This window comes from Danio rerio, chromosome 19 (assembly GCF_049306965.1).
Source record: "Danio rerio strain Tuebingen ecotype United States chromosome 19, GRCz12tu, whole genome shotgun sequence".
Taxonomy (NCBI): Eukaryota; Metazoa; Chordata; class Actinopteri; order Cypriniformes; family Danionidae; genus Danio; species Danio rerio.
The window spans coordinates 50,556,030-50,574,760 of record NC_133194.1 but is presented as its reverse complement, the minus strand read 5'-3'; the positions used below and the strand labels follow the sequence as shown (position 1 = coordinate 50,574,760).

The 18,731-nt window shown below is 36.4% G+C and overlaps 1 protein-coding gene across 6 annotated transcripts in view; it reads left to right on the top strand.

The window, feature by feature from the left end:
- clspn (claspin) overlaps positions 1–18,731 on the top strand; it is a 38,052-nt gene that overhangs the window by 1,968 nt on the left and 17,353 nt on the right. Inside the window, exons 2-15 of one of the 6 annotated variants that reach the window (XM_073931945.1) lie at positions 3,216–3,280; positions 3,870–3,910; positions 5,201–5,312; positions 5,630–5,976; positions 7,465–7,629; positions 8,007–8,063; positions 8,157–8,229; positions 11,501–11,603; positions 11,701–12,146; positions 13,781–13,969; positions 14,878–15,032; positions 16,297–16,490; positions 16,567–16,619; positions 16,850–17,031. In XM_073931945.1, the coding sequence (XP_073788046.1) occupies positions 5,264–5,312; positions 5,630–5,976; positions 7,465–7,629; positions 8,007–8,063; positions 8,157–8,229; positions 11,501–11,603; positions 11,701–12,146; positions 13,781–13,969; positions 14,878–15,032; positions 16,297–16,490; positions 16,567–16,619; positions 16,850–17,031 (2,013 nt within the window). In that variant the 5' untranslated portion in view covers positions 3,216–3,280; positions 3,870–3,910; positions 5,201–5,263. Of the gene's footprint in view, positions 1–3,215; positions 3,281–3,861; positions 3,911–4,148; positions 4,371–5,200; positions 5,313–5,629; positions 5,977–7,464; positions 7,630–8,006; positions 8,064–8,156; positions 8,230–11,500; positions 11,604–11,700; positions 12,147–13,780; positions 13,970–14,877; positions 15,033–16,296; positions 16,491–16,566; positions 16,620–16,849; positions 17,032–18,731 lie in introns of those variants that run through there. The other 5 variants (XM_073931949.1, XM_073931946.1, XM_073931948.1 and 2 more) reach the window with 5 other exon arrangements.

The window sequence follows — 18,731 nt, the reverse complement described above, 5'->3', positions numbered from 1 at the left end:
GAAGGCGAATCAGTAAGACTCTACAGTCTTTATTTGTGGAGTGCATATGACAAATTTGTCCATTTTTGGTCAGCCAAGGGATAAAATGAACTAAGGCAACATGATTGTTCTCCTAATTTTCCACTGCTAAAATTTGTAAAACAAATATGACAAGAGCCCCACAGAGCTTGCTGAGGCCCCCTAGTGCAACAGTATCTGAATGCAGCCTTTATGATGCAAGCTGAGACTGCATCACTCAGCGATGCAATGTCAGACACAACGCACTCAAATGGAGTGAGTGACGTCACTGTGACGGGTAGGGTTAGGGGTGGGGTTAGGTGAGCCCATTAAAAAGCATTGGATGCAGCCCAGATTGTACTGCACCAGGTCTGCAGCCAGACCCCTCTCCCCTAGTGGGCCAGGCCCCCCCTGTTGGGACCCGCTGGCTTAATGTACCTAAACAAATCAGAGAAACCCAAATTTCCTTCAAATTGTACTTGTGATTAACCTCAACTACTGTGAAAAGGATGAGTCCTAATTCCATAGATAATGTGAAAAGCATCTTGTTAAGCGTTTTCTCCCCCATTGATGTCAAGGAAAAAGCTAAAGTTGGCTTTAATGTAGCCTACCTTAACAACAAGCGGGGAAAATCACATTTCTATCTTATTTTACTTGTGATTAACACTAGCTTTGGTTTTATGAAGAGCCTTTTTAACATTTGGTTTCCCTCGGTTGTTGCAAAGTTATTATACGATTTTCCTTTGAGGTAAAGGTAGTTTTATATTCGCACATTTATTCGGTGACCGCTTGTGACGGGCTCCCTATATTATTTACTTTGGTACTTTTAATATTCGCCTTGAAACCACGTAAGAATGACTTTTAAGACAACATTAGCAGCATTTATTTGACTGTGAACAATAATTTAATAGTCATTGGCTGCTAATATAATTTCACTATTTCTGGAATGCAAAAAAAAATGCACTTCTGAAAGCGAAATTATTAATATTATTAATTATTAACAGCAAGGAGGAAGTCTGAATATTAAACTAACTTTACCTCAGTCTTTATTATAGACTTCAATGGGGAGAAAATGCTTACCCTGATATTGTTCACTTTATCTATGGAATTAGGCAGGGCTCAACAATAACGACTGCCCGATGGCCCGGGGCCAGTGTGAGAGACCCTTGGGACAGTAGACGGGATCATTACTGGCCCGATTTGAGCCACCTTTTGTTAAATAATTTCGAACATAAATAAAATACTTTCACATTTTCCATACTGCTCTTTTTGTTTGGTTAACACATAATTTTGCTCATTATACATATATTATACATTTTAAAAATATTATTTAAATATTTTTTAGCATTTTAATAATTATAAACATTATTTTTGACACATTATTTAATATATGGGGAAAGTGAAAATTTTGGCCGGGCAAGTAAAAAAATTAAACCATTAAACCAACCTGTTAGGGCCTGTTCGTTTGACAGTAGTTAGTGTTAATCACAAGTAAAGTTTTACTGAAATGTGGGTTTCCCTGTTCTGTGTTGTAGTACGCTAAGCTGTTTCCATATAATGGACTTAAAACGCATAACGTCAACATTTTCACTCACTAAAATTAAAGCTCAATCTTTTGACATCAGAAAGAGTTTGTCCAGAGTAAAATTTGATAGAAATTTGATTTTCCCTGCTTGTTGTTAAGGTGCATTAAGCCACATTAAGCTTTTTTTCTTATGATAGACTTCAATGGGGAGAAAACAAGTAATGTTTTTCACTTTATTTATGCAATTGGGACTCTTGGTTCTTTTTACAGTAGCTGGGGTAAATTACAAGTACATTTAGACAGAAATTTGTATTTCTCTGGTTTATGTTTAGGTAAGCCACGTTAAGCTTTTCTGACTTGCGTTTCTATTCTTCAGTTTACACATTTCAGTTTAGCCTTACAAAGAATGAATTTCTTGGCGATTTCCACCCACCCACTGCATCATCGTCACAGGCGAATTAAACATATGGGCAAACTGGCAAGCGCCCAGGGCCACAGAGATGACCACAGACAAAAATGCTTATTAGGACTAACATTTCTGTGCTAAGTGGGCATGATGCACAATGGTTTTGAGGCAACGTTGGTTTTATATTTGTGCATTCAGACTTTCTCCCTAATAATACAATTTCAGAAAAAATATTGTTTGCAAATACTAATCAGTGAAATCATATTAGCAGCGAATGACTATTAAAGTACAACACTGTTTACAGTCAACTAAATAGTGATCGTGTTGATTTGAAGTCATATTTACATGCAATTTCGAACCCAATATTTAAAGTATTGTGATTAATTATAGTGACCATTTCACAAGTTGTCACTGAACGTATGTGCAAATATAAAACCAACTTCACCTCAATCACAGGGTTTCAGGTTGAAAACTTGCAGTGTAGCAAACAGAAATGCAAACAAAATATGAAGGAAAAATACATTTAGATAATTTACAAAAAAACTGAAGGCATGCTTGTGCACAGTGAGGTATTGATTTGCATATGTTCTTCACAACCTATCCGTTTTGATTAGGTGAATTAAAGCAGGAACGTTGGGGTTGTGTTTAATGCTCTGTTGAATTTCACATACTTGTTAGAACAGCCCTATAGGGTATATGCCGATCTAGTGCTGTTCACATACTGATAAACTTCCGGTTACCTTGTTATCCGGTTATTTGTTTTTCCTATTATTGCATGCAATGTTTTTTCCTATTTCTTAAAAAATATAATCTTTTATGTTCAACAGAAGGTATCATATATGGCAGTGGTTCTCAAAGTGGGGGTCGGGACCCCTTGAGGGGTCGTGGAACAATGAAGGGGGGTCACCTGGTGATTTCCAAAAATCTACTTATTATTATTAAACCATAAGAATTACCATATTTTATCCATAACCAACTGAAGAGAAAAAAAATCTGTCGTTTATAGTTACTATAGTAGCTTATTTACTTGTTCTATTGGATTGCGACCCATGGGGTAAATACATTATATTAAAGACACAGCAATAGCGTCAGATGCAGCAGATTGATTTTATAACACCAGGTTAAACTTCTGGCCCATTTACAGCACTGAAATACATTTAAAAAATTAAACGAAGAATAGACTTTGGTCTATTGGTGTGTGTGTGCGCCATTGCATGCAAGTTTTCTGTATTTATAATCACCTCAGGGGATATTGGGGGTCGCGAGTCACTGGTATTGTTATTTTAGGGGTCGCGTGCTGAAAAGTTTGGGAACCCCTGATATATGGCATAAAGGTTTGGAACCACTCAAAGGTGAGTAAACAGTGAGTAAATAAAATCTTTTTGATGAACTATCCCTTGACTTTGATAGATTTTTATATTCTTCAGAGTCTTTACTCATTGTGAAGTATCGGTTATATTTTTGGTAACACTTAGTTTTCTTTTCTACTCTATCTATTAAAATGGATTGGTCCTCTCACTTTCTATATACTGCTTTTATTCATTAGGCTTTCTCTTTTATTGGAAATAAATCACTTTCTAATCAGTTTTCTGTTTCATTCATTGTTTATTTTGTTGTCGTGTGTGTTACTTTTGAATAAAAGCATCTGATAAATTGTGAAATGTAAATTATTTTCTCTCTCTCTTTATATGTAACCTACATTAGGCATAGTGAAAGTTGCTGGTATATTTAAAGGGATAGTTCGCCCAAATATATTAATTGTCATTTATCACTTGTTCCAAATCTGTGTGACTTTCTGTCCTCTGTTAAACACAAAAGAATATATATTTTAAAAGCTGAAATCCTGTAATCATTGACTTGTACAGTATTTGTTTTTCCTACTATAGGACTCAATGTTTTTTTTCCGATTTATTGAAACATATTTTCTCTTAAGTTCAACAGAAGGCATCATATATGGCATAAGGGTTTGAAACTGCTCGAAGGTAAGTAAATAGTGAGTAAATTTTATTTTTTGGTGAACTGTCCCTTTAAAATATCCTGCCCTCTGTTGTTGTCAATATACAGTCAGCGTTGACCAATCGGATGCTGTATTGGCGTTCCAGCGCTGACTGTTTCATCCAATCAGCGCAGCGCAAGAGCGCACAACAACCGTCCATCCAATAGCGAGGCTCGAAAAGAATGACATAGGCAGTTAAAGAAAAGCGCTCGAGCTCGGCGCGCGAAGGCTGACGTTCAATTCAGTTAGCACCATCGGGCGGGAGATGGATGTGTACGTGTTTGGCACTGTAAAAATAACATTATCAGATTAATTTAATGAGGTTTTGAATATTAAGCTTGAGTTATTTACTTTATACGTCGTGTCTCGAACGATTGATGCGGTTTTGTTTCGATTAAAAGCGCAAGACTCGACCCACAAAGATGAGCTCAGTCCTTTCAGAGCGGGTAATGTAACGTTATTCCACTTCCTAATATTCAGACATTATTTACAAAATACATAGGAATGACTACATGTGGTGGACAAGAACAAGTTTACCACTAGTTTAAACAGCAGTTTTAGTCAATTTTGAATTAATTTAACTGGTTATTTGTGTTTAGCTAGCTAGCCTGCTTGCATTAGCTATTCATCCTGTTCTTTGTCAAGAAAGGCCAAACGAGGAGTTTGACGGAGTTTTGTATAGCCATATTTGGGATTTGTTGAATTTATATTTATTATATGGGATTATATTGTGTGTATTTGCTGTAGAAATAAGCAATTAGCGATGTACATGTGTGTGTTATTCTGAATTCTGAATGTGGTAACGTTACTCGAAATAGACATGAAGTGCCCAATGTAATATTAAAGTGACAGTTCACCCATTTCCTTACTATTTACTTACTTAAATACTTAAGTGGTTGTTAAATTTAAGCGTTTCTTTCTTCTGTCAAACACAAAACAAGATATTTTGAAGAATGTTGGGGGGAAAATAGCCATTGACATCTATAGTAGGAACAAAAATGCTATGGAAGTCATTTGTCGTTTTTTATTAACATTATTTATTATAGCATTCTTTGTGTTAAACAGAATAAAGAAACTCAAACTGGTTATAAACAAGTGAAGGATGAGAAAACAATTACAAATTTTACAGTTTTGTCTTTTTAAATATGTTCCTTTTTTCAGAAATTTGTGTTTTATTAGATGTAACCAAGCTGTGTGTTTATGATAGGTGTATATTTATGATGCAGTATAATTTTACTCATTTCCAATGTATGTACTTTTTTTCTTTCCTTTCTAGCCTGTGGATGTGGTTGAGGGAGGAACAGCTGAGAGCGATTCAGACAGTGGTGTGGGTTCACCAATGGAGGAGCCTGTGATTGACAACAACAAGCGCACTGAGGACCAGCAAGGTAAGATGATACTATAGGTCCAAATCTGAATTTATTAATGTCAAAGACCTAGAATAATAGTTTATAACAAAGTCATTATTATACATTCACATATATAAAACATTAAATGCACAAAAAGTGCATTTAAATTGCATTTTAAAATTTATTAATAATAAGTGCGAATTTGATCATTTAAATGTTATGTTTAAAAGTCATTTTTATGAATAAAACATAACCAGAGGTAGAGTGTAACACTTAACTATATACAAAAATTGTAGTTTCTAAACAACCTTATTTTATGTCCCAATTAAATCAGAATTATTCTGTCTGTGTTCCAGATTCAGATGATGATATCGCCGTCAGTCGGAAGGGACGCTCTCGGAAAGCACTGCAGGACAGTGACAGCGACGGAGAGAAGGAAGAGGCAGGAATGACGAACACTTTGGTCCTGTCAGAGTCCAGCGATGAGGAGACGAAAACCAGTGAGATTGAGAGTGTCATAAAGAAGAGAGGAAAACGAGTGTCCCGCATCTCAATGGATAGCGATGAGGATGAGCAAGAAAAAGCGAAGGATGCTCAAGTCAAGCCAAAAGAAGCAAAGAAAAAAAGAGAGAAGTCACAAAGACGCAAAGAGAAAGAGAAGCGCAACGTTGCTCTGGTGAAACGGCTAAAGGAAAAATCTGAGGTGGGTGTTTAGGATGTTTAACAGGAGTGTGTGACTCAAGATTGATGTTTTAATAACTTTTAGGGCTGCTCGATTATTAAAGAAAAATCTTAACGTAGGTTATTTTGGTCTTTATTAATATTGTGTTTAATAAACGTAATAAATTGCATTCCTTAAAACTGAATTCTCCTTAAAACAATTAACACAATGCATTCAAATGCATAGATAAAAATAAACACATAGCATAAGCAAGGTAGTGCTCTTCTACAATCTCGAAAAAAAAGTTAGAAATAAAATAGAACTATCAAATAAATTATTATTTTGTAAAATAAATTTGCTTGTGTATATGTCGTAACAAACTTAAGAAGTCCAAAACGAATAAATATGCAACCACATTGGTTGTATTTTTTTTTTTTTTCCTGTGCCTGTTACAAACCCCTGATGTTAGTCTAGGGTAGGGGTGGGCAAACTCGGTCCTGGAGGGCCTGTGTCCTGCACAGTTTAGCTCTAACTCTGATCAAACATACCTGCTTATAGATTTCTAGTGATCTTGAAGACACTGATTGGCTTGTTCAGGTGTGTTTGATTAGAGATGGAGCTAAACTATGCAGGACACTGGCCCTCTAGGACCGAGTTTGCCCACCCCTGGTCTAGGGAATGGGGTTTGACATTTAATATACAATTAAAAGTAAATGTGCATATATATATATATACACACACACACACACACACATATATATATATACACATATATATATATATATATATATATATATATATATATATATATATATATATATATATATATATATATATATATATATATATATATATATATATATATGTATATTTATGGTGAATGAAGTGCAAAAGACAACCAAAGCAGATATACCAAACTGACTTTTATAAGGTGAACAAAAACAATGAACTAATCAAAGTGACCTTGCTGGATGAATTAAAAAGTGTGTTTTAAAGTGTTGTTAAAAGGATACTTCACTCAGAAATGAACATGTACTCATTTTTCCTAAACCTTTATGCTTTTGTTTTTCTGTTGAAGTCAAAAGAAGATATTCTGAAGAAAGCTGAAAACCTGTAACCATTGACCTGCATAGTATGTATTACTAATATGGAAATCAAATGATACAGGTTTCCAGCTTTATTAAAGTATCTTTAGTGTTGAACTAAAGAAAGAAATTAAGTGGGCTTGACCAACCACCTATAAAACAGACTTGACTCTTCTCCAAAAAAAAAAAATCTCTCCCGGACTCTAGCACCTAATTATCTGAGCACAATTCTCTTAGCACTGCCTCATGTAGATTTGCTGAATGTCTCCTCACTTGTAAGGCAATTTGGAAATAAGTATCTGTCAAATGACTAAATGTAGATTTTGAAAGGGTTTGGAACAAGTAAAGGGAGAGAAAATAATGACACACTTTTCACTTTTGGGTGAACTGCCCCTTTAATTGCACAGCCCTAATAATTTTCATTTTGACTTTTTCCTATTTAAAGGATGCTCCCCCAGTCAAAGCTCTGAATGACAGCGGCTGTTTGCTGGGAGACTCTGACCTGTTTGATGCTCAGTTAGAGGAAGACTCTGAACATCAGCTTGAAGAAGAAGAGGAAGAGTCTCTGGATGCCATCCGATCAGCTGTGAAAAAGAAGGCCAAGTATAAAGTAAGAAAACTTTTTCTTGGTTTGACTTTTTGTGTGAAAACAAAGTACCAAGACAGAACTGCAAGTAGTTTTTTATGCATATATTTTATATGCATATTTTAACTGCAATAATTAGGACTGGAACTCAAAATGTATATTGTGAATTTACTCATTATTTATGAGTAGTAAAATTCTGATTTCATGAGTGTAAATGGTCAGTAAGCAAAACTAGTTTTGCTCATTTTAACATAGAAATCGGTCACTACTTTAAATTTTTTTAAAAGTTACAATTTGCAAAAAATAGACAAAGTTAGCACAGAATTTTAGTTGTCCTTGTTTAAACGGGTTAAACAAATCAGCTTTACTGAAGGTTATGTTTTATAATTGAATATTTACAGCCTCATCTGTCTGAGTGCAGTGGAGACGAGGAACAAGAAAACAAGCCACAACGCAAGGTGAGATTATTGTAATGATGCTTTCCTCATTGATCGTGTTCATTGTGTGATGTAGCTGAATCATTTATTAGTTTTTCCTAATGATGTTTTTAGGAGCGGAAAGCAGCGAAAGCCAGTAAGGAGGCGATGAAGCAGCTTCACAGTGAGAGTCAGAGACTGGTGCGAGGTCAGTCAGCGGTCACATCTGATCTGCATGCAATTTTAATGTTTGATTTCTGTTTAAAATAATTTAGATTTACACATCTAGTTTTAATATTGCCCTTTAAAATGTTATAAATGCAGTTGAACCAGTCAAATCTTGCACTACTGTTCAAAAGCTTGGGTCAGTAAGATAGTTATGTCCATTTGTTTCAACAAAAAGAAAAATAAATGAACATATTCAGCACAAACACATTTGATTTATCTAGAACTTAAAGTTAAAATTCTGTTATTTTATATTTACCACATTATATGGAAATAAGTATAACTTTTCATACAAGTATGAAGCACCTTAAATGTTAAAAACTGTAAAAAAAAAAAAAAAAAAAAAAACACAAAAACTGTAGTCTATTATTATTTATTAGGCAAATAACAAACTGACAAGCACATTCAACTTCTCAGTGTGAATTTGGCCATTTAAATAATAAAAAATTAAACAATGATAATAATAAAAATAATTATGTTAGGCTCCCCAATTTTTCTAGTCTCTCTTGTACATTTGAAAATTCATAGATGACAACAATAGCCTAATTACTATTAAAATTAACTTAACATGCTTCAGAATGACCTTTTTATTGGACATTTTTTATTAAAGATTAAGAATAGAAGTTACTTGCAAACTTTATATAGTAAAGTATGATAAGCATAACATATTTCAGCATTGTTAATGATATTATAAAATGTTTAATAAGCAACATGGTAATATTATAATAATGTCTAATGACTCGTGTGATGGCTGAAAGAATCATTGCTAAATGTTTAGGAATAATTAACTTGGTGTAAATCCTTTTAAAATGTATATTTATTGTGATATTGGACTTAAGGGTCTGCTAAATCAGTGTTTCTGTTGGAGGACCAACACTGCATGGTTTGGATGTCTCCGTTGTCGCAGTCATTACAGGTCTGTCAGTCTCTGCTAATGAGCTGATGATCTGAATCAGGTGTGATTTGTTTAAAGAGACATGGAAAATGTGCAGAGTTGGTGCTCCTCCAGAAACATGGTTGAGAAACACTGTGCTAAAGGAATTAATTATTAGAAAAATTCTTCACTTTGTCTGTGCTTGCACATTTGCATAGGCTCTTTGTGAGTGTGTTGTTTCTTAGTTTTCTTAGTCTTTCATAGGTTTTTTAGTTCATGTATGTCTGTAAATTTGTTGTATGGAGCATCTTGGTCCCGGAGGCACATTGATTCGTTTTACTGTGTACTAACTGTATATAGTTGAAATGACAATTAAAGCCTACTTCACTAATGTTTCTCCAAATTCTGTGTTAATCTGGTAAATATCATCAGGATATTTACGACCAGTGTTCTGACGATCTGTGCTACCTTCTCAGAATTTGCCACCGGTAGCTTAATCTGTCATGTTTCATCTACCAAAACAGGTTTAGCACATCTTGTCAGCTTCAAATATCTATCAAAACTACTACTCTATTGAACAATGTAGAAAAAGGCATAGCAGCTTTAATTGTCCATCAGAGTGAACTACTGCCTTCATTTCATTAGTTTTATATTTAATTTGTTTATTAGAGTGGTAGTTCGTTCCGATTGACATTTGAAGCTGACAAAATGCGCTACCCCTGTTTTTACACCTTTCTTTAAGGAGGTAGTTCATTCTGATAGACATGATGTGCTAACCCTGTTTTTTTAGATGAAATATGACAGATTGAGCTACCGGTAGCACATTCTGATGAGGTAGCACAGATCGTCAGAGCACTGTGTACATGAGCAGCCAGACACAAGAACCATTTTCCCCCATGCTATTTCCCCTCTGAACCATCTCTATTTTCCTAATATGCACCTTAAACTGTATAAAGCAAAAAAAAAATGTATTGCTTGTTATTAAAGGGCCATGAAACCCCCTCGTTTCAGCAGGGTATTTTTTACACCTCTACTTTGGAAAAAGTCAGAAAAGTGGGCGTGTCCAGCTCTGTTTAGGGGGGAGTGTCGGAGGAAGAAAAGTGGGAGGGTGTGGGAGTGTCTATTTGGGCACGCGCGAGTTTCAGTCAAAATACTCACACACAGGAGAAAGTGATGGTGTTTAACCTACATGGACATCTGTAGTCGAATTATTTGCCAAATGATTAAATGGTGGACTTTAACTGCAGTTTGGCTCTTTCATTCAGGGAATTCATTCATGTCCCTCACAACAAACGAGATATTTGATTCGAGGATCTGCTCTAAGCGTGTATTTTTCATGCAATGTTTGATACCGCACGGCGAATGAGAGAAAAAAAAACCTCAGCATTTCCCGGAAACTTAGATGCACACGGCAGGTAGCGTCAGAAAGCCGCGTGTGTTATTCCGGTCACTAAATGCGGTTAAAAACCCTACACGAGGTTAAAGTTTGGTTGTGGTCCTAACATGTTACGGTGCAATAATTAACTTAGTTTGATACGAACAAACTGAAAAAACAAAGAGCACTGGTCGCTCACTTACCAAATCTGTAGAGACAGAACAATCCACAGCATCTAGAGCCGCGTCTTTATGAAGAGAATACTACAAGCGAATCCGATCTCAGCGTTTGCAGATGAGAACAGCTCTCAGGTAAACAATAATCCTCCTTAGAGACGTAAGCTATTGTTGTCGAGCGTCGCGTACACTGTTAATCCACACGTGAGTCCAGCTGCGCTCTCACAGAGAGAAAAAGAAAACGAAACTTAACAGCAGCAAACTATAAAAGCAACACTTCACGCTTGTTTTGCCAACACAACGTGGCGTCTATGTCGTGTAAACACAGTAATGAATATTAATGAAGTTGCACAATAGAGCGCGCTGATTGGTTTGAACCAAGCTTTACTCATGCATTAATGCATCACACTGTAAGATGTAATAAGACACACTCTGGCACAGACGTCCAGTCTGCACGCTGGAATACACGCTATTATCTCATGACCGTGACGCAGCTTCAAAAATTCGTTTCTAACAGGAAGTACGAATTTGCTTGAAATAACGCAAAAACAACCAATTTACACTTTTTAGTGAAATATAGGTGTCCTAATAGTGTTTTTAGCAGTGTGGGACACATACGACTGTCAACAGCTCAAAAAATGTGTTTTGGTGTTTCGTGACCCTTTAATGTGCTTTTATTTAAGTTTCCACTGTGTTTGAACTTTTTGTACTGCCTCTACTGGAAGCTCCTATCACTGACAAAGTACTTGTGTGTTCCTAACACACTTGGCAATATAGCGCTTTCATTCTGATTCTCCTTCATGATGGTCTCTCTCTTAAACATTTGCAGAGTCCTTGCTCAATCTGCCGTATCACATGTCTGAACCCAAAAGTATTGATCAGTTCTTCAAGAGAAGACCACGTCCAGAAGGTCGTGGGATGGCTTTGCTCAAGTATGGCATTGAAATATCATCTCTATTACCAATGAATCCCCCCCCTTATGCATTCATATGAAGAAATGTATTGTTTACTTTTTCACCTGTCCTCAAGGTCTGCCAAGTACCAGGCTTGTATTTTAGAATCCACTACTCCTCCAGATCAAACCACAGCACCCCAGCAGGACACAAACCCTCCACCAGAATCATCTCTGGAGAACCAGACCTCCATCACACCAGACCCAGCCTCCAGCACACACCAAGATGGTCCTGCTAATGATGGAGAAGCTCAGGTACATGGTGAAATAATCACTGACAAACCCAATCCTGAGGATGAAGAGAAGAACAGTCCCATTGAGGAGAAAACAACTGAGGGACATCCAGAGCAAGAAGAGCAGCAGGTCTCGGTGGATGCAGCCCAGACTGAACCTCAGGTGCTCAAACCTCGGAAGGATAAACTGGCCAGATTGAGGGAGCTTGGTCTGGATCCTCCTCCTGTGGTGAAGTTGTCTGCAGATGAAGGGGCTTTTGTCCAGTTGGAGGCGCCTCAGGAAAACCAAGGTACGATTTTACATAGGGAATATCATTATCTGTTGTTCTGCAATATGGAAGAGCGCTCGTTTTTGTGATTGATTTAGAACTCTAAAAACAACTGTTTATGACCGTACACAAAAAGTAGAATAAGATAATAACAGGGTTCATACGGTCCTGGAAAAGTCATGGAATTTTGGCAAGGCATTTTCCAGGCCTGGAAAAGATTTGGAAAAATAAATAAACCCAAAATAACTCTATCAAACCTCTTCAACTGCTCCAGAACGCAGCAGCACGAGTGGTCTTTAATGAACCTAAAAGAGCACATGTCACTCCGCTGCTCATCCGTTTGCACTGGCTGCCAGTTGCTGCCTGCTTCAAATTCAAAGCTCTGATGTTTGCTTAAAAAGCAACTTCTGGCTTTGCTCCTTCTTATCTGGTCTCTAGAATCTATGTGCCCTTTAGAAACTTGCGTTCTGTGAATGAACGTCGCCTCGTGGTTCCATCCCAAAGAGGGAAGAAATCACTTTCCCGAACTCTCGCATTCAATCTGCCCAGTTGGTGGAATGAACTCCCTAACTGCATCAGAACGGCAGAGTCACTCGCTGTCTTCAAGAAACCACTAAAAACTCAACTGTTTAGTCTCCACTTTCCTTCCTAATCTGCAATTGCCTCTCTGACTCCACCGCTAACTGTGCTACAAATTTTTTTTTTTTTTTTTTAAATTACTAATGTTTTTTTCCAAGAGTTCAGTCACAGCAGGGTGAATTAGCCTTCAGCTACTAATAGCGCCCCCCGCTGCTGGAATCAGCTTCCAGAAATGATCAGATGTGCTCCAACATTAGGCACATTCACATCAAGACTGAACACACGTCTGTTTAGCTGTGCCTTTGCTGAATGAACACCGACAGGTCGCACTATATGTCTTTCTTTTCTTTTTCATTGATTTATAACCTGTTTTAACACATTTTAATCTGTTCTTATATTATTTATTTTTATTACACTTGTCTCTTTTATTCCTTTCCATGTAAAGCACTTTGAATTGCCACTGTGGGTGAAATGTCAACATTATCTCCAGCAGAAAATATATCTAAAGATGCCATTTTAAATTGCAAAAAATCTGTTTTTGAAACAAATTACAACAGCAGAAGTCAATAATTAATTTAGCCTGACATGTTTACTCTTCCAAAATATTTAAATGTTTCTCAAAATGAAATATAATGTGTTCAAAAGTGAAATTTTTTTAGTTTTTAACCCAAACATTTAAAAAGAACCAATATCAGAGCAGTAACCACAATACAGTAAAACAGTGATATTTTTCCCAAGGTTATCATACCGTCAGAATCTCATACTGGCTCATGCCTAGCTAGGACTGGCTGTTAGACTTTTTAAATTTCTTTAAAATCTGAGCTAAATTATCCATTATTGCTCTTATAATGGCTATTAAATCATGAAAATTTATATTCAAACTATTTTAGTTTTATGCAAAGCACATCAGTGTCTAGTCTTTTCTTTCATTAAAAAATTGAATGGAAATGCCATGGAAATTCAGCTTTTTGTCATTGAATGTCAGGGAAATTGGCTTCAAATGAAAATTTTTAATGTTTTAATTTTCTTTTGCACTTTTCAACAATTTATGATGGTTGATTGTGTGTCTGTTTCAGCTCTGAAAGCACTACAGGAGCGCTTCATGAAGCACTTCCAGCCCGCACCTCGTCCTAAACGCGAGCGCACATTACAGCTTAATGTGGTGAGGAAAGACAGCAGTTCATCAGGACAGGAGGAGCTGCACTCTGAATCCATCACAATCACTGTCAAGGAGGGAGAAGATGAGCCAGCCAATGTCAAACCAGGTACAGTCAATGCATTTACTCACCCGCAGGTAGGCATGGGACGATAACCGGTTTCAAGGTTTACCATGTTAACTGTTTTAAAAAGATTAGTTGTTTCTGTGGTATATGTAATTTAAAAAAAATATGTGTTGTCAAAGAAAAGCACGCTCCACATTAAAGTCCACTGGTCTCCGGTATTTGTTTTATTTGAAAATGACTTGTATTAGAGCAGTGATCACAATACTGTCAAATAATTTTCTTGAAGGTTATCATTACCTCTGGCCATTCAAGGTGTAGGTCACTTTATTTATTTATTTTTTGTGCATTATATTTTTAGCCTAAATTGTTGTTCTTTGAGATGCTTATAATAGAAGTCAGCAGGTGGCAGCACTGAGATAATAATTAATACCCTCTAGGGCTGGGTGATAAATAGTAGGAGATTAATATGTTGTTTTTCATGTGCAGTTTGTCAGTAAAGCCATTTGTATTAAACGTTCTGCATGTTTTTAGATGGAGCAGGATTGGCTACTATACTAGAGCCGGGTGATATAGATATGGCGTCCCTGATTTATTTTTTCCACAAAGTATTTACAATTTAAAATAATTTTTTTTCCCCACTAAGAAAAATTAATTATTAATATTAGATTATATAATTATAGGAAATTAAAATGCTAAAGAAAAAAAATCCCTCATCATTTAAAGATCAAGTTTAACAAACTCTGTTTACAATTGCTTACAAGACTTTGATGATGATGATGATGATGATAATAATGTCAATTAAATCAGCAGGATCAAATTAAATTAAATTATCAAGTTAAATTTAATAAAGTTACGATGATTGTAAACTCATAATAATTGTTAAAGGGACTTTTTAAAGATGTTATTGTGAGCTGTTTTAGTGTGTGTTCATTACTCTGTGTCTTTTGTAGGTGAGAAACTGGTGCTGTTGAAGTCTCGTTTGCAGCAAGCCATGGCCTTCCGTAGGAAAGAGGAGCGAGAGAGAAGAGCTGCTCTTCATCGCCTCGATAATGAAGACTGTGAGGAAGAGGAGGAAGAAGAGATGACCGAGTCAGAGGATGAAGAGGTATTGAGATTAGCCGTTTATTTTTAACATGAATTTTTGCTGTGGCTGTCTTGCTTTTAACGCATGTGGAAAATAATTTAGAATAAGGTTGTATTAGTTGATGTGAATGTACTTGAACAAACAATGAACAAAACATTTATTACAGTATTTGTTCATGTTGGTTAACGTTAGGTAATGGAAATAATGTTGTTCATTGCAAGTTCAAGTTAACTCATCATGCATTAACGAATAAGGATGAATTTATATAATAATGAGATATTAGTTAATGTTAAACTATGATAAATAAATGCTGTACATGGATTGTTCATTATTAGTTCATGTTTGTAAACAAATTAACTAACAATAACTAATGAAACCTTATAGTAAAGTGTGGCCCAAAACTCTCTTAAATGAATTCCCTTTGAGTTTAGTTTTGCCAGAAAGGTTTTGACATTTTTATAATGTTAATCTAAAATATCTTACATAGTGTTTCTGCTTTTAATATTTGTTATACTTGCATTTTTAATTGTTTTACCATTTCAAATCATTCAAAATGCTGACATGGCATTAAATAAAAATATACTAAACCTTTTACACATCCACAACAATAAATGACATCCCACAGAGACTGTTTAATTCCTGCAAACTGAGGTTTGATCAAGTGGACGGACACAAGATTGTCTTAAATTATTTTATTATTATTTAAATAAGAACAAAAACATGAAGACACACTACTTGTGTGCATTTGGCAGGGCCAGATCAGATTATTTGTTTTCATTTTAAGTAGAAAGCATTTTAATGCAATGCACTCAATTGAGGAATTGTTTAATATAGTTTAACCAGAAAAGATTTTCCGTAAACCTTGTTTAATTGTTACTGCTTTTATAGAGTTATTTATAAGAAGAAATAGCCAATAATAACTGTACCATTTGGGTAGTATTTGACTCTGGTATAAATGAAGCACCATTCGCTGAATTACAAAATACTTTTAGCATGAAACGAATATTTATCTTTCATCTGATAGTGGATGTTTATGCATTTAAATTTATTTATTTCAATCTTTAAAAAGTGCCCACTTTGTGTAATTGCGTTGTCTGCTTATTTGGTTTCTGTGTGGCATTTATAATTGACTTCAGTTCATTGCTGTTGTAAAGAGAGCCCTTGAGGCTGCATGACATTAAAGTAAACTTTTAATATCAATATACATGAAGCATTCGTTCACTCTTCATGTTACCTCTCAGAACTCAACTTCACCTTTTTAAACTTGAATCCAATTCCTTTTCAGGGTGTTGATGAATTGCTGGGAGATGGTAATGGTGATGATGAGGAGGAAGAGGAAGCGATAGATAAAGAGGAAGCAGAAGATGAAGTTTCTGTGAAAACCTGCCCATCTCCAGGCTTCAAGAGTCCGTCTCCGACTCCAGCAGACACTGACGGCACATTGATGCTGTTTGCTGGAAGCTCCTGTTCCCGCACAGGGTGTGTTTTCATAGTCTCATTAGTCCACAGCACATTCTCTGTAGTGCACACTGACTGAACGTCTCTTTCGTTCCAGGGATGGTGTGAGAAGAATAGGAGCAGCTGGCCATGAAGCTGACAATAAAATGGGTGAGATTTTGCTCCTTTTGGTGGATGTCTCGACTCTCGAAGTTTCTGTGCAGCTTCATAAACTAAATGAGAAACAATTAATCCTTTTCTTTGCAAGAAAATGAATGTGCTCTTTTACACACAAACCTTTATTTATTTACAATTAAACATGAAAGAACTTAGATTATTTGATTTTATGATTGATTGTCGAATGCATATGAAATCAGACTGAACTGTGGTTGTGTTCACAGAGGAGGACGACACGCTTTCGTTGGCTAAGGACAGCAGTCATAACAGTAGTTTTGAGCTGATGGGCTCCATGATCACCTCGTATCAGCCGAACAGAGCTGCAAGTCGAGGCCTGTCCAGCAGTGCTTTCCGCTCCCCGTCTCCCTGCCTCTTTAGATCCAGCTTTCTGGGCTCGGCCTCAAAGGTGACACACTTCTGCTTCTCTCATGCACCTTTAATGCATGCATGGAGACCCCAAAGACATGTACAAAAAAACAAGTGGAATCATTTTAAAGTAATGAAGCAAGACAAGCTAATGTCTTGACTATAATACACATACATGGGGGAAATAATTAAATGAGTGTCTTTTTAAAATGTTCATATTTTATTATGACGTTTTCTATAATTAGTGTATTTATTTTATTTTATATATTTTTTGCTTTATTAGGTTTGTCCTAGGTCAGAAAATAACAGAACCACGTAATATAAATAACATACACTAGTTCACTTCACCAATAATAATTATAAGTTATTATTTTTTAAAGGGGAATTTGACTTTTTTGGGTAGTTTTTGGCTTGAAGCAGCATTAGTTGTCTAAAATCTTTTACTTGCACATTACTCGAACACCAATACAATACAAAATTAAATACTACACATTAGCAACACACAAAAAATGTTAAATGCAATTTCTAAAAATAAAAAAAAATCTTGTAAATAAAAAATTAAATGTAATTAATGGTAATTAATGGAAATATTAACCTATTAATGAGATGTGTTACGACTTAAGTTTTTGCTCTAGGGGTTAAAAGGTAACATTTAAGGTGATGGCAAGTAAGTTAGTGGCAAAATATCAAAACGACAACCAAAATACTGCAAAAATAATTGAATTTATTTACAATAGTGAAGGGAAGTCAAACAGCAATAAATTATTATTTACAAGATCTCACAAATAAATCAATCAATGAAGATTTAGGATAGGGGGAAACCAGAATTAAGTGACGCCAAATAAAAGCAATATAACAAAAACCCCAAACCTAGCTAATATTTACCCTCTAAACTGTCTAATACAAAATAAACAAACAAAACATCTTCAGCGTTTTTACGCTTGATCTAAAATACTCTTCTAACCAAAAAATATGGAGAAAACTTACAGTGGGTGGCGCTCTCTTCTAAACTAGTGTGTTTAGACCAGGGGTGCTCAATCCTGTTCCTGGAGATCTAGCTTCCTGCAGATTTCAGTTGCTACCCATATAAAACACACCTGCCTGTATTAAAGTGGTGTTCAGGTCCTAATTAATAGGTTCAGGTGTGTTTGATATGGAACATAGGTGTGTGAGGTGTGTTCCTCTGTGTCGAGTTTCATCGCTGCTGTTTTGCTTTTCCTGAACACTTCCTGGATGTACAAGTGACTCAAACTCGCTCATTTTGAGGCAGGAACCGTCAGACGTGCAACAACTTTGACCATGAGGTAAACACAAAACAAAACTTTCCATCCGGAGCTCCTTCGCAGGACTCCACACTTGTAAACTATCGCTCCATCAGGCTCGTGCGGCTCTCGGCCCCGCCCAGACTCGTCAGCACTACCAAGCCAACCTATCACAGAGCTTGCGCTACGCATTGTTGCACTGTGTAGTTACATTTTTTGAGAGGTGCACGTCAGTGACGGCCACGGCGAAGGGCTATGCGTCAGCGCCGTAGTATACGCCGGCGTTTGACGCAGAAGTATAAATCAGCCTTAAGGGAGATTGTGGTGAGGGGGCGTGGCCGAGAGCCGTGGGAACGGGGTGAGGCCACCGCGTGAGTGGATGCACGTGCGGTGCGCACCTGCCTCGGATCCCACGGAAGGAGCTCTGGACCATAAAAGGAGGACCGATGGCAGAGGAAGCCGAGAGAGGACCGGGCCC